A 14976-nucleotide genomic window follows, 5' to 3' on the forward strand; every position below is an offset into this window, starting at 1 on the left:
ACTGATCCCCAACCTTTCTTTTGCGGGATGCTGTGATGGCAGCGTGTTGAAGAAATGAAACTAAATCCCTAAGTGAGCAGAGGATGGGGAGGATTGGAAGGCAACCGCAACAACAACAAATGCAAAGTTTTGTTTTCTTGTATAAGTCAAAAACCCCAACAGGAGCAGGTCTTCGGTTCCGTTTTTCAACAATAAATTATTTCTCGCAGTTTGATTGTTAATGGAATATAAATAAAAGCAATAAATAAACTCCTTTTCTGCAGCCAGGTAACAGACAACCCAGAGGCCAATTCTTTATTAAACTTATCAAAAATGAACAGAACTGTTGCCTTAAACCTTAAACAGATATATGTAAAAACACAATTTGAGACTGATGAAACTTTTCAGTCTGTTTTGTGAAAAACACTCTGGACAATGTTTTGGGGATAACTGTGAATCCTCGTTTTTGTTTTTACAAATAATGTACAAATCAGAAGCTGTGTTTTCAAGAATTTGCAGTTTTGAAAAATCCAGACCAGATTTGACTATTTTATTTTCTTTTATACTTGTCTAATTCTAACACTATCCAATAGCAAAAGAAATCAGTTTTCTTAGTGAGCTGGAGGCAAGTCGAACCCAAAGTGAATCCAGAATCGTTATCGTCCCGCAAAATCTGATCGTTGCATCTCTTTTAGTCAGGAAGTACATTGGTCGAAACCGCATGAGCATGAGAGACGTGCGAAACTCCAGAAGCGATCATTTTCCCACAGCGTGGCTGGCCTCCCCGACAAGCCTGACTGTTTCGGTTCACAAGCCGTTTATGTGAATAAATTAAATCTGTTTACCACTTCCCTGCGCCTCAACAGCTCAGTGGAGAGGGTTTGTGATCCATTTGTTCTGCAGTGATGGCGGGATAAAGCTAATCATTGTCTACTCTGCTTTGCCTCTCGGTTTATCCCACAGAGCAGCGGCGCACAGCTCGTCACATTAACACGACAGAGACGCACTTTGAAGGATCCGGAGGGTTGGGAGTCTGAAACAACGTTTTTATCCCTAACTGCCGATTCCGCCCCGTTTTACTGCGCTTCAGTGACCTGTTTCGGCATTGCCGTTCCTCAGCCACTTTCGTCCCTCGATTTTGCCATTAAATTAAATTAAATGAAATTCAATTCGTGGCCACTTTCAAAGCCTTATGTGTGGAGCTTCTCGGGGTGCCGAGTGGAAACAAAGCTTTAAAGTAGTCGTACAAGGGGAGGAGAGAAAACATTGTTTTACCCCAGAGGTGGGCTTGATAGCATGCCGAAAAACCCCATTTGAAGGGGGTAGGCCTCATCTGTCACCGGGCAATGGAGGAGGCAGCCATGCAGAAGCCCCCTGATTATAAAGAGATAATTTCATCCAATCCTCCGGTGGTGCTCCATCGCCTTGCCGCCATACTCCACTGCCTTTCATATTTGTTCCCGGCCTGCATCTCCTCACCCGTTTCGTTTTATTACAGCTCCCACTCAATACATATATTTTAGCTCCCGCTTGAATAGGGGAAGGAAAGCGGGTCTCCCTCCTTTGCCTCCCTCCCACTCCGGTCTCTTGCGCGCACACACACACACACACACCCACGCCATGTGTCTTTTGTTGTGTAGGAATCCACAGCTCTCTACTTGTTGTGCAACGCCTGCCGTGCAATTTGCAGTAAATTAAGCTCAAGTAAGGCACAAAACTGCACCGATTTCCCCCTCGCGCGCTCACCAACGGCAGACGGGATTCCTATCTGAATCCAATAGGATCACAGGTAGAGAGGCACAGAGAAAATAAGGAATGATAACATCTGAAAAGAGCATGTAAATAGGCTGAGGCTTATAATTGGTTCTTGTTGTTGTTATCTGCGTCGCATCAGAGGTTTAATCTTTAAATTGGCTCTCGTTAGTTACAAAAGATGTAACAAAGGACTAGTGTTAATTAGGAAGAGAAAATATCTGGAAATTCAATTACTCCCCAACACACTCGCATCATATGCTTAATATAATTTTGAGCTTAAGAAGCTAATAGATGTCAATGTGTGGACGGAGGCTTTAGATCAAAAGTGTTGTTAAAAATGTCTGTGTAACTGAAAAAAACATGGAGGTGGATGACACTCAGACCTTTGTTTCCCCTCATTTTAACTCGCTGCTGGAGGTAAGAGAGATGACATGGAGTGGGGGGAGAGGAGAAGGAGGAGGAGGTGGAGGAGGAGGAGTAGGCGAAGAGAGGAGAGAGCCGGAGAGAGCAGGTCGACTCGCTCATCAATAACCACAAGGTCAGACAGGCAGTGCCGGGCTGAGTGGGCCCTGTTAGGAAGCAGCAGCTGAGGATTTGTAGAGCTTGTAAAGGCTTAAAGTAACACCACTCCGCCTTCTTTGTGCCACAGGCTGGGCCTTTGAAGGGCCAGGGAGACACCTGCTGGTGGTGGAGGGTGACGGCGGGCGCCATGCATCAGTCCTCTGTCTAGCGACACTTAGAGGAAATGGGAGAACTATAGAGGGGCACACCTGGGGGATATAGCGAGGCAATGGATGTCTCCTCATTGTTTGAAAAACTATATATAGAGAGAGATATGAAATTTTATTGAAAATGGATGCTTCATTCATTGAGAAACTGTATGCAGCAACTTTAATTGGAAACACACACAAAAAAAAAACATTTCCGAAATCATTGTGGAACACTTTTTTGTTTTGTCAAAAACAAAATCTAACAGTTAAGCACAACTCCTTACAATACAGCCACTATTTTTAATATAAGACTGTTTTAAATTCGTAAAGGAAATACTTTACGAATTTACTTCTCTAAGAGAAATACTTCTCTAAGACAACAAAACACCAACTTTTTAGAAAACATATTTAAACATACAGAAACTGTGTTGCGTTTCCTTTGACTTGTGGATGTTTTTTAGCTTTTATCTTCTCTGCCTTACACCGTTTCATTTATGGGCCTGTACAATCAAGCAGTTGGTAGCTCTGCTGTTTTGCAGCAAGAAGGTCCTGGGGTCGATTTCTTGTCTGGGGTCTTTCTGCATGGAATTTGTTGGTCATCCTTGTGCATCCATGAGTTCACTCTGGGTAGTCCGGCTTCCTCCTACATCCCAAAAACATGACTTGTGGGCTATTTGATCTCTTTTAGTTGCCCTTAGGCATGAGTGTGTATGCATGGTTATTTGTCCTGTGTCTTTCTGCTGCCCTGTGATGGACTGGTGACCCGTCCAGAATCCACCCTCTATTTCTGTTAGAAATATCAACTAAAATCGCATTGTATCATTTTGAAGTGATTTTTATTACATCATATTGTCCCATGTAGTGCTGTAAGTTGCATCCCGTAGTATCCAATTATATTGTCCGCCCTATGTCATCAACTATGTGCTCTACTCCTCCCATCACAAAGTTATTTAGTGCGAGTGGAGTGTAGGACTTCAGAAATGTGAGCAAACAGATACTTTTCATCGGCAAACGCGGAATTGGAGAGAAGGAGAAAAAGAAAATCCTCAGATGTCTCTTTTTCTTTATGAGCTTTCTAATTTATGGAGAGGAATGCACTCATGTGCCCTTCTCTCCTCTCAAGTACAGGCATGAGCAGCTCCAATAGGTAGCATAAAAGCTCTTTAGCTGTCTAGTGGAGTAGATTACCGGCCCTGCCGTTAAATCCAGCTAGAGACCCCTAAGTGAGCATTATCAGTATGGTGCAGCATGCTGCCTCCTCTCTTTTTATTTCTCCCCCTCTCTCGCTCTCTCCCGTCATCTCGCAGGTACTTTGTGCAGGGAAATTTCTCACTGTGAGATTGGTAATGGAGAGAGATGGTGAGGGGAAGGAGGAGCGTGGGGGATGAGATGGCCCTGCAGCAGCAGAAAGAAAGATGGAGATACCAGTAGATGGAAGGATGGAGGAGGAGGGGAGGGGACGCTCTTCACTCCTCATAAATGTGCCCATTAATTCACTAACCCCTCACTTTGAGATGCAGGTCACTCTGAGTTATAGCCGACAACCGTTTTGTAATATTTATTTGACACTGAACGCAGCATTAAATCAGTCTCCCAGAGGCAAAACTGATAACCTTCAGTTCAGCTTGTAATATTTATTTTTTATTTATTTTTTTTACTCGCGATAATCCTGTGTAGTGTGCCAGATCACAACCCCATTGTTTGGCCTACATGAAAAATTATTCTCCAGGATGAAAAGAAAGAGAACGGGCTTCCATGAGCTCCGGCTTCAGAATCAATAGTGCGCTGTAAGGAGTTTCGTCAGAGGAACTCTGGTAGAGCGAGGACAAGAGGAGGAGGAGGAGAGGGAAAGATATGTAGAGCATGTCTGGGCCCAGCATACAGATAATTGTTAACCAAAGATTACATAATGGCTAAGTAATGTAAACAAAGAGCCACATGCCAAGTTAATGTTCCCACAGAGCTGGATGGAGGAGCTTCATGCCGTTTTCTGAGATAATGCTGACAGACTGTGAGGTTTGACGCATTATGTTTGCGTGTGTTTGTGTGTGTGTGTGTGTGTGTGTCCCTCCCTACCTCGGTTCATTTTCACCCAGAGGCACTTTAAACACGGTCAGACATCCTGCCTTAAGTCCAGCGTGTCTTTTCCAAAGGTGTACGGGGGGCAACCGCCGGGGCTTGTTAAGGGTGTCACAGGAGCTGAGAGGGAATGTCATCCTTTGGGCTCTGCGAGGTGCTTGTCACCTGCCAAATCAATATCTCCCTGCTTGACTCACAGCATACACACATACACAGAGGAAGCGAGAGAGAGAAAAAGAGAGAGAGGGAGGGAGGCTGTATCCTGGTGGTGATGTGATCAGCAGCTTCCCTTGGAGCTGAGCCTTAACACTTGTCTGTGTTTCTGTTACAGAACTCTCCAGTTTAATGGCTGGCAGATAGAGGCCAGACGGGGACAATCAACATGAACTCGATTCCGTCGATGGACAGACACATTCAGCAGACCAATGATCGTCTGCAGTGTATCAAGCAGGTGAGGCGGAGGGGGACGGCACCGGTTCTCATTCTGCAATCTGATTTCGAGCTGGCTTCCGGCAGCCATGTTATTTTAAAATTATGCCCCCAAAAATCGTTTGGAACCCCCGGCGAATTTCAAATGAAAATTATTTTCATTCAGCCGAGAAGTGTGTTTCTGATTGGAAAAATGAGAGGAGTCTCGCATTTCTCAATAAAATATGTAAAAGGTGTTTAAGTGGTAGGGGTAAAGAAATTATATTAGTCACGTTTAATTTAAAATAGGGGTACACCAATAATTGGCTCGATTTTTTTTTGTTGTTTTTTTGTTTTATTTCGGGAGATCAGTGATTGGTTGATACTTACATGTGAAGCTGATCTTATCCACCTCATCAAAGCTCTAAAAATCAACCACTCTCTTCTATTGCTCTGCTGGGAAAGAGGTTTGCCTGCAGTTAACAACACCCAATTACAAACTCAGACGAATTGGAAATTACTTTTTTTTGCCTCTACAACAATCAAACAGTTCTTCTAATTGTTGAGTGTGTTTGCAGTATATGTTTTGGATTCAATTTCCACTTGTCTTCTGATGATTTATTTGATGAGTTTTGAGTCTTTAAGGTAGGAAAGCCTCTTTGCCACGACGCAAAACTTATGAGCTGTTCACAAATTCCCTATCAGGACAAATACCTTAAAAAAAGATAAATGGCACATTTAGTGGACATCCTGGTCTTAAAAATCTGCACCAAAAAAAAGCTCAGTTTTACTCATTTAGAATCAAAATGTCCAGGTTTGCTAATTTCATACTAGTTTATGTGTCAGTTTTTCTTATACACTTATAGTATATAATTACTGTACATGCAGCCTTTAAAGCTGTGAAGAAAATATTCTCTAATCACTTTGTGTACGTCATTTTAACTGCAAAATGACTCTTTAACTCTACAGCAGGAAGAACTTTGGAAAATGATCAGCCTAACCATCAGAGTCAGAATGCTCCTCAGCACTCTCACTTGACCGCAGTAAAGTGACTAACCTGCTCGGTTCCTGTTGTCAGAACTCTGGTGTGACTCGGGTTACTGACCGGGGTCAAAGAGCAGAAGCTCTCCATCCTCCTCCACCACCGCTGACTCCCAACAAATCCTTTTGTTCCCGCTTTTCGGCAGTTTACTGCGGGACGAATCACCGGCAAGAATTACACAGACACACAGTCACGTAAATTCCAGACTGCGGGGGTCTGATCCCGGCTCTTAAACCAACGGCACATTTGTTTCTCGGCTCAGCGCCGAGGTCCCTCGGAACGACACGAAGTAGGCCTTTGAGGTGGTGCTCGTCGTACTTAAACATGTCCGTGACAAATCCTTTCATCCAGTGGGGGAGCAGCTTGAGACAATATGTGGCTTTGATGTTTTTAAGTAATAAGACGAAGAGAGGTAAACACTCTCAGTCCTCACCCTGGCTACCTTTATCGCAGCAGGGTGTTAAATAATTCAATATCCACTCCGCTGGTTCTAATGAACGTGGAGAGGGTCTATTAAAGCGGGTTCACACAAGTGCAGAAAAGGGGTTTGCTGGTGTCTAACAACAGTTTACACAGCTCAAATGTTTTGAGGTTAAACGTATTAACCCGGCAGGACAAAAATTTAAACAAATACATCCCGACGTTAGCGCCTGAGGAGGCAGCGCGGGGGTAAACACACCAATTAGAGAGATCCATGGCACACGAGTAGGCCTCCAGTCTATCTAATAAATGGTTAAAGCGTGGGGTCATTTCAAATCGACCAGTAAGAGCCAGCACCCTGCTAATAGAGGCGAGCTTTGTGCTGCAGACAATCAGGGTTTGGAAGGCCCGCATAATAAATACCATTTATGTCCTGCCAATTAGACTAGCGGCGAGCCCATTCAGCTGGCCGTCTATTCTCCTCCCCGCGCACAAAGATGATCATCAGGGGAGATCAGAACAATTAACTCGCTATCTTCTCCCCCTCCCTCGCTCCCCATTGTCCAATATCCAAGCTATTAAAATAATTAAGGAAATATTGTAAACCAATCCAGCTGTTTGCTTTAATTGAAACTGTAGCGTGCGCGCGCTGGAAATTTTTTGGCATCTCAAAGAAAGGCCCGGGAATACAAATGAAGCGCGGCCTTTTGTTAAGTGTTGCTTCCTGGAAGATGCGACACGTCCGTGTGACTGCTCCCAGCCGGAGCGGCGGACAGGGTAACAAATTGATTTTGTTGCTCAAATGATGAATTGCTGCTGAGCGCGATGATAAAGTGGAGGAAATTGGAATCTGTCAGCGTGATTGAATCAGAGGGTTGAAAGTCAGATCAGAAAATCATTGCTGTGGTAATTCTTAAATTACTGTTCCGTTGTAAAATTGCAATAATGGGATATTTAAACAATAACTCAGCCAAACGCTATCTGATGAATGAATGGATCTTTTACTTAAGAACCTGGAGCAGAATATTAGTTTCTCTTTGGTAAGACAAAGAAACACAGTGCTATTGGCCTTGAGAAGTGTAGGCATTACCTCACAAAAGTGTGCCAAAGTCCAAGAACATTTTCTAAGTTCAAGTCGGATCTCAAGATTATCATCCTGAGTCCAAGTCAGCGGCACGTACAGCTTTGCCATTGGTGACATTTGTGCCACAAATGACAGTTTGTCACTTGCATAGCATAGAGAGCATGCTACAGTTTTCTGATTTTTATGTGTAAGAATAGTTTGAGAACCATGTGCCATTTTCCTCCCACTTGACAATTATGCACTACTTTGGTGTAGGAGATGAAACCTTTGCGTTTGTAACATAACAAAATGTGAAAAGTTCAAGCTTTTGAATGCTTTTGCAAGCCACTGCGTGTTGTTTTAGAGTTTGTAAGGCAACGACCTCACAAGAACACGTCTTTTAACCTTGGAGAGCTCGCGCACAGAAGAGCAACTGCATTTGCTCGGGTTATAACCTCCAAGCAGATGCTAAAAACGGCAATCTGATTTCTCCCCGGCACATATTTTCCCTGACAGTTTGTTTTTCTCTCGCATCTCTGAATTGCACCGTTGTGAATACTTTGTGAGAAAGATGGGTTGTCTGATACTGCTGGTATCTATTTCGGAGATACTATTTTCCTCTAACAGTGGGGAAGCCGGTTTTGCTGTCAAACTCTACTCTCTGATGATGCATACATGTGGTGGAGGCTCTGCAGAACCCTGCAAACTGTCCTCTCCCTGCAGGAGCACTTCCTCCAACTCCTTAGCACCAATATTTCAAGATAAAGTGGAGCTGCTGCTGCTGCTGCTTCTTAGACCGCACAGCTGTTTTTGTCTCGCTGCTGCTGAGCTCCTTTTCCTGGGTTAATTGCCTCCATTAATATGTTTCTCTGTTGCGCCGATGAATGTAGAACAACAGCAGCATTTTTTTTTTCAATTTATTTATTTATTTTTGTTGAATGGAAAGAGCGTGTTTGCCAGATCGCACGCTCTGTCACTTCCAGTTAGGCTGCAGATGTGCTTGTTGTTTTCCAGACGCGAATACAGAGGAGGGCTGTGTGCGACTCTCAGGACGCTGCACGTCCTGTCCATCTTTGTTTCCCCCCTCGAACTGAGCCGAGCTTTGACTGGTGTGTAAATGTTGAGTCAGAGAGAGCGAGCGCTAGAGTAGCGGAGTGGGTAGAGGGTGTTTTCTTGGCCACTGGTTTGGGTTTGATTGGTGGTTTTTTGGCCATAAAGAGGGGAACATCTGTGGCATGGCAGTGCCAAGCACTCCGTGTGACAGCCACACTGGTGGGACCAATTGTTCCGAGTGCAAAGAACAGTAATCACTTCAAGCCCAAGTGGCGGTGTGTGCTTTCTTTCTCCCCTCCCTTCCAACAAGTTCCTCCTCTCTCCCGCTCCATCCCCGGTGCGCTGATTGCGCGTGTTGTCTAGCTTCCAGAGACTCTCCTAAATTTAGCATCTGTATGTGTTTCACTTTAACCACCTTCAGAAACTTGCATGCACTGGAACTCTGCCACGTCTCACTTCAACATGAGTTCCCTTAGCGTATCACAGTCACAGACAAAAGCAGAAAATAAACGAGCCTGGTTTCATCCGTCCCTCCCAACACCCCTCAGCCCCCGTCAAATGCCAGCTTCACAAACTGATACGAAAGCCGCCTTATCAAATCCTGACCTCTGCTGCCCCCTAAAGAGCAAGCAGGAAAAAAGCAGTTCTCTGACAGTGAAATCAAAGCAATACACACACACATTAAGAAGACAGCGGTTCGCTTTAAGATGACTACCCACTCTATTTACCTTTGATTTCGTGGAGTGGGAGTCCATTTGTTCCTGTTTGGAGCAAGTGCACTGTAAAGGTTTTTGTGTGTGATCTCTGTAAAGGCTCCAGATAACTCCTGAGTGTTGTTTATGTTGAGGTTTTTAAAGCTTTCACAGCTGAAGTGACCGCTTGTGATGGGTAGATCCGTTTTCTCTATTTATTTTTCAAAGTATTTAAAGTAAAACAGAACCGCGGTCAGGATTGTTGCTGTGAAGATGGGGTCTCAAGCGAAACCACAATTCAATTTATAAAGTGAAACGCACACATCATCAATATTTAATACATTAGTGGAAACAATCTTAGCACTACTGCAGCAGCTTACGTCTCTACTCTTCCTCTTCCTTACGCTTGAGCCGTCCAATCAGCGGCAAGAAAAATTTATGTTGCTCTTGGATTGGCTGCTTTACAAATGGCAGCCATTATGCTGTCAAAAAAATTCAGTGAGTAGTGGGAAATTCTGTAAATAACAGTGTAATAATAGTGATAATAGTGGCATCATCAATGCGGCGTGTCATTGGAGACAATTAATCAACCTGTTTCTCCCTGAAGTCTTGAGGAATCCCAGGTTGTTTTAAATATCAGCCTTCAGTTTGTCTGCAAGGTTGGCTCAGGTGTCTCTCATGTTTTTCTTGATAATACTAAATTATTTTTCTGTGAAGTTCAAGTCAGACCAGCTAACTGACAAATCACACAGTGCGATACCACACTTTTCCCCTCCACTAAACTTTCTGAAAATTTAGGACACAACATTCTGTGAACAAGCAGCTTTTCTTTATTTTTCACCAAAGCAGCTTGTGGCATACCCTCCTCGTGGACGGTATCAGTGCCTGTCTGTTGGACGACTCTGAGGTCAGCAGTCTTTTCCATAAAAACAATGACACAGCATTGTTTTTTTTCTGAGGACCTATAAAATAGTCTTGTTTGCTGAGAAACTGAATTGTGGGGCTTTCATCAACTGTGAGCTATAATAATTAGGCGACACATTAAGAAATATAAATCACTCTGTGCAGAATAAATCTATATCATTATGTAATGAGTTGTAGTTTTTGAATTGAATTTCTGATACAGATGAGTTTTCATTGATTTTCTCATTTTTGGAGATACACCTGTAAGGCTGTTTGACAAATGGGAGGGTATTTCCTCCTTTGGTGACACTTCTGAACTTGTGGTGTAAATTTTGATTCATTTTGTAACCGTCGAGAAAAAATTTTTCACCGTTTTTATTGACCGTCATCTCATCTTTCTGTTCTCTTTAGCTGGACAGTAAATGCGGTTGTGTCCATCACCCGTCTTCTGTTCTGCTTTTAAACAGCAGCTAATTGATTTTCAGCACACTTCGCAGTTTTATTGTCCTCTTTGTTTCCTCACAGCACTTACAAAATCCAGCAAATTTCCAAACAGCGGCGACCGAGCTGCTGGACTGGTGCGGAGACCCCCGAGCCTTCCAGCGCCCCTTCGAGCAAAGCCTGATGGGATGCCTAACGGTGAGTCCCCAGCTCTGCCCCGCAGCCTCGCTCTCGTTGTTTCAAGGGCGTCGAAAAGAGCCGCTAAAAACAACTGCTGTGTCGGCTTTTTTGCGTAACTCTCTCAGGGACATAAGACAGCTAATGTTTTCTTGCCTGATCTTCAATAAGGTCACTGGTTAAAAAAAAAAGAAAAAAAAAGCACTTTGTACAAGAGGAAGCACTCAGATTTATCCTCCTTTCAGTGACCTCATTAACAGCTTGTGCGGAGGCTGGTGAATTTAATGAAAAATAAAACAACTAATCAAGTCGAGTGTTAAAGCAATGGTTGGTGCTCAAGAAAATATAAATTTTTCTTGTCTTGAAATGACCCTTTATTGCCATGGATACAGAAAATACCCTCAAAAAGAACACTGGCATGGACTGCAGAGGTTTCACTCACCTGTCACCTTTGCTTTAACGCGCTGCTGCTAGCAACAGATGAAAGAAAAATACGCTGCACCTTTAAGTGCAGCCTGTATCCCCTACAGCAGTGCACGAAAGTCAGCGAAGCCACTGTGACACATCGAGCGACTGCTTCTGTCGCTGCTTTAATGTGCACCAGCAGGTGACTTCTCCTCCATTCTGCCAATTCAATTTGTGTCCTGCCGTGAAAATGTCGCGGCTTCTTCCTTTTAGTTTATGAGCTCTGTAGACCCCGAGTTAATCTAATGTAATTGCAAAATTACACAGCGCTCCGTCCCGTGGATTTCATGTTTTCACCTGCAGTGTCTTGTAAAAAGTACAAAGCGTTTTGTCACATTACGTCCACAAACTTCCATTTATTTCACTGGGACTTTATGTGGCAGACCAACAAAAATAAAAAAAAAAGGGGGTGCATAATTTCCTAAGATTTTTAACCAAATAAAAATGGAAAAATGCGACATGCATTTGTATTCATTCCACTTTACTCTAAGACCCTTAAAATATATATATGTTTACACCTAATTTATAAACAGACTTCCCCTATGTGTGATTCAATGTGTTCTGTGAAGGCACCCGAAGTTTGTTAGAGAACATTAGTGAACAAACAGCATCAAAGAGACCAAGGAACTCAGCCGACAGATCAGGGGTTGGAATATAAAACAATATCCCAAGCTTTCAAACTCTTTCAGAGAACTGTTTAGTCAATCACCATCTGAGGATGACAAATGTTCTGTCACAATTTACTCCTGAACAGTGAAGCGGCTTGTGTCGCTGGTTTAATGTATAAGATATGACACACATGTTGGCCCTGTGGAGGACAAACCCACCTCAACTCCACCAACTGCGTACAATTAAAGACCTGGAATTGGAACCACTTTTTACACTGAAATTACCATTTAGGAAAACGTTCCCTCAGTAGCTCAGATTCTAATTTGGCCGTCTCCGCTCATATTTCTTCTGCTTAATGGGACATTCCTCTAAATAAAGCCCAGATGTACGTATCCTGAGCTGGTGTCACGTCAGGACTATATTTACTGGAGATAATGACACGGTGCATGCGGCAGAGTTCAGCTCCGCAACCTCAGAACTCGTCTCGAAGTGTGACGACGGGACGTTGAAAGGACAGGATCTCGAAGTGGGTCCAAACAGAACCCTGTATGTCCTGGAGGGTTGAGGAGCTCTCTTTGAGCTGATAATGGTAAGGGTAAATCAAAGGATTGTTGCAGGACATTATGGTGATTTACATCGCCTCCGATGGCATGTTGATGTGTCTCCTAATGTTTCCTCTCAGTGGGTCATCTCTGCACTGGAGGCCACATTTGCTTCTCATCCTGCTGTCAACCGACTCATATGGAAGCTATAAACTCTTAGTGTCTCCATCATTTAAGCCGAATTGGATCTTTGATGCTGCCAAAAGGTCACTAGATCAAGATAAAGTGAAATGCAGCGTCCTCGAGAAGAGTTAAACTTGTCATGTCTGTCCCTTACTTTTTACTATCATCGTATAAAGACGGATGGTTCACTGTTACAGAATTTCAGGTTTGAAAAACATATAGCGTTTGTAGAATTTGATGGAAACTGACCTGTGGAATAACTTAAGAAAATATTCATTTAAAATTTGTTGTCAACATTTCCCAACCATTTCTATGACATAAATACAAATGTAGAAATGCTTCAGCATGTGCAACATGTGCTAACCAGTGCTACAATTTAATTATTTAGATCAAAGCATATGTATGTGCTGCTACAATGGTTCAGTCAAAGTCCTGAATCCAATTTAGAATATGTGGCAGGATTTGCTGTTCAGAGACACTCTAACTAATCTTACTGAACTTGAACTTTTTTTGTGATTAAAAACAAAAAAGGCAGAATCAGTCTCTACATATGGAAAGCTGGTAAAGACATGAAGAGTAACTTCAGCTCTTAAGTGTACATCTAAATGTAGATGCACCCCATACTTTTCAGATTTTGTTTTTCACAAGAGATTCTGAAAATATTGTCACCTTTTTGTCCACTTTCCAAATATGCCCTGCTTTCTGTTGGTCTGTCACACAAAAGCCCATTAAATTAGATTTTTTTTTTCCTGTAGTGCGACTAAATACTACAGCAACCCTCTTAAACCTAAACAGGTGTAAGAACGACTAAAACTTTTGTACTGTACACCAACGCCACTGAAAAATGGTCACGATCATATTTTTCTGTGATTCTTTTAAAAACCGTCCTGCCTCCTCTCACTGGGTCCAGGTGGTCAGCCGCGTAGCAGCGCAGCAAGGCTTCGACTTGGACCTGGGCTATCGGCTCCTGGCCGTCTGCGCCGCCAACAGGGACAAGTTCACTCCAAAATCAGCAGGTAAGACCAGAGTTTTATTTGCAAACCCGGTACTTTTATAATGACTGCCGAGAGCACACGTCCTAAAAATATATATATATAGTAAAAAATACCCACAGCCGTGTTTGGCAGCAGCTCACATTGACATAATTTCCATTTAATCTCAAGGGAAACAAAGAGACTTGATTTATGGTTTCAGATGAAGAGTAATAATCCGTGTGTGACCCGGGCCGGAAACCTGTCATCACTGCTGACGACATTTTGTGTTTGTAGAGTTTTGACATCTGCAGAAGTTGATGAGTTATTGGCGAAAATGCAGATATCTTAAAGGTGTTTTACAAGCTGGGAGAACGATGAGCTGGAGCGTGGCGGGAATAAAGATGTGTCGGTAGCGGAAAAGATAAGAAATATTTTGTGATCTTTCGCAGGTGATGATTTGTGGTTTCCACCTTTCATGAGTCATGGGAAAACCTGCGCTTGACTATGCTGCTGAGCCTTCTTGATTTAAGAGAGTGACAGCCACATATTGGTTTAATTTTGCATGTGTTTGATTTTCCTTTCTCTGCTTTATGCGCAGGTCATGCCGCTGTTATTTCAGCTAAGAGTTAGGAATCGGTCTGTCTGCAAATAACTAAGACAGCCAAATGTTCTAATTCTGCCTAATGCTTAATCAAATCTCAGGGCCTATTTTATGAGCTTAGATAAGATTGCCAATTGATCCGCAGTCTGAATAATTTCCTGCTACAGTAATCATTTGGAAAGCTGAGCTCGGTCTCGTTTGGGTGGTATCCTAAAGTGCATTTCATGGGCAATTATTTTTGGAATGGAGACGGATTCAGAGGAAAGAACAGGGATGTGCTTCCGGCATGGCTGCGGAGAGAAGGGGGTGTTTTTTTTTTTTGTTTTTTTTTTTGAAGTTCCAGAGAAAACAGCCTGTAGAAGCTGGAGGAGATGACTCTAAAAGGACACTCCCACAGAGATCCCAGGGGGCAAGACTGGCTCGCCTGATGTCCGGCGGGGGCTGTTGCCGTGCGACAGAGGAAGGGAGAGAATCACATGATGGGGCCAGTAAGCGTCTTTGAGTACTTGGGGAAGCACTGTACAAATACAAATGTATTATTAGTTTGATGGGAGTCGGATGAGTCAGTGTTTGTGGAGAGGGAGACTTCTCAGAAAGCCCGTTTTCTTTTTCTGATAGATTTAAAAAGACTTTAATAGCAGATGCTAATCTCTTGACAGTGGCGCCACCAAAAGAGCACCAAGGCGTGGGCAGCAATAGCTGTCCCTGTAAATCTGCTTTTTTTTGTATGCCCAATTAGTTTTTTTTGTGAATCTAAACTTAAGAGAGAAAAAAAACAATTTTTGCAGAGCTGCAATATTTGCTTATTTATTTCACAAGTTTGCTTGTGCAGTCACTTTTTAATCTAAACTGCATGCCACTTTTATGTCTATTTATCTCT

The 14976-nt window shown here is 43.0% G+C and overlaps 1 protein-coding gene across 3 annotated transcripts in view; it reads left to right on the top strand.

The window, feature by feature from the left end:
- LOC103481466 (zinc finger MIZ domain-containing protein 1) overlaps positions 1-14976 on the top strand; it is a 124021-nt gene that overhangs the window by 73887 nt on the left and 35158 nt on the right. For all 3 annotated transcript variants that reach the window (XM_008436924.2, XM_008436923.2, XM_008436925.2), the window contains 3 exons: positions 4855-4974; positions 10630-10743; positions 13432-13537. In XM_008436924.2, coding sequence (XP_008435146.1) covers positions 4906-4974; positions 10630-10743; positions 13432-13537 — 289 coding nt within the window. In that variant the 5' untranslated portion in view covers positions 4855-4905. The remainder of the gene's footprint in view (positions 1-4854; positions 4975-10629; positions 10744-13431; positions 13538-14976) is intronic.

Source organism: Poecilia reticulata, linkage group LG19 (assembly GCF_000633615.1).
Source record: "Poecilia reticulata strain Guanapo linkage group LG19, Guppy_female_1.0+MT, whole genome shotgun sequence".
Taxonomy (NCBI): Eukaryota; Metazoa; Chordata; class Actinopteri; order Cyprinodontiformes; family Poeciliidae; genus Poecilia; species Poecilia reticulata.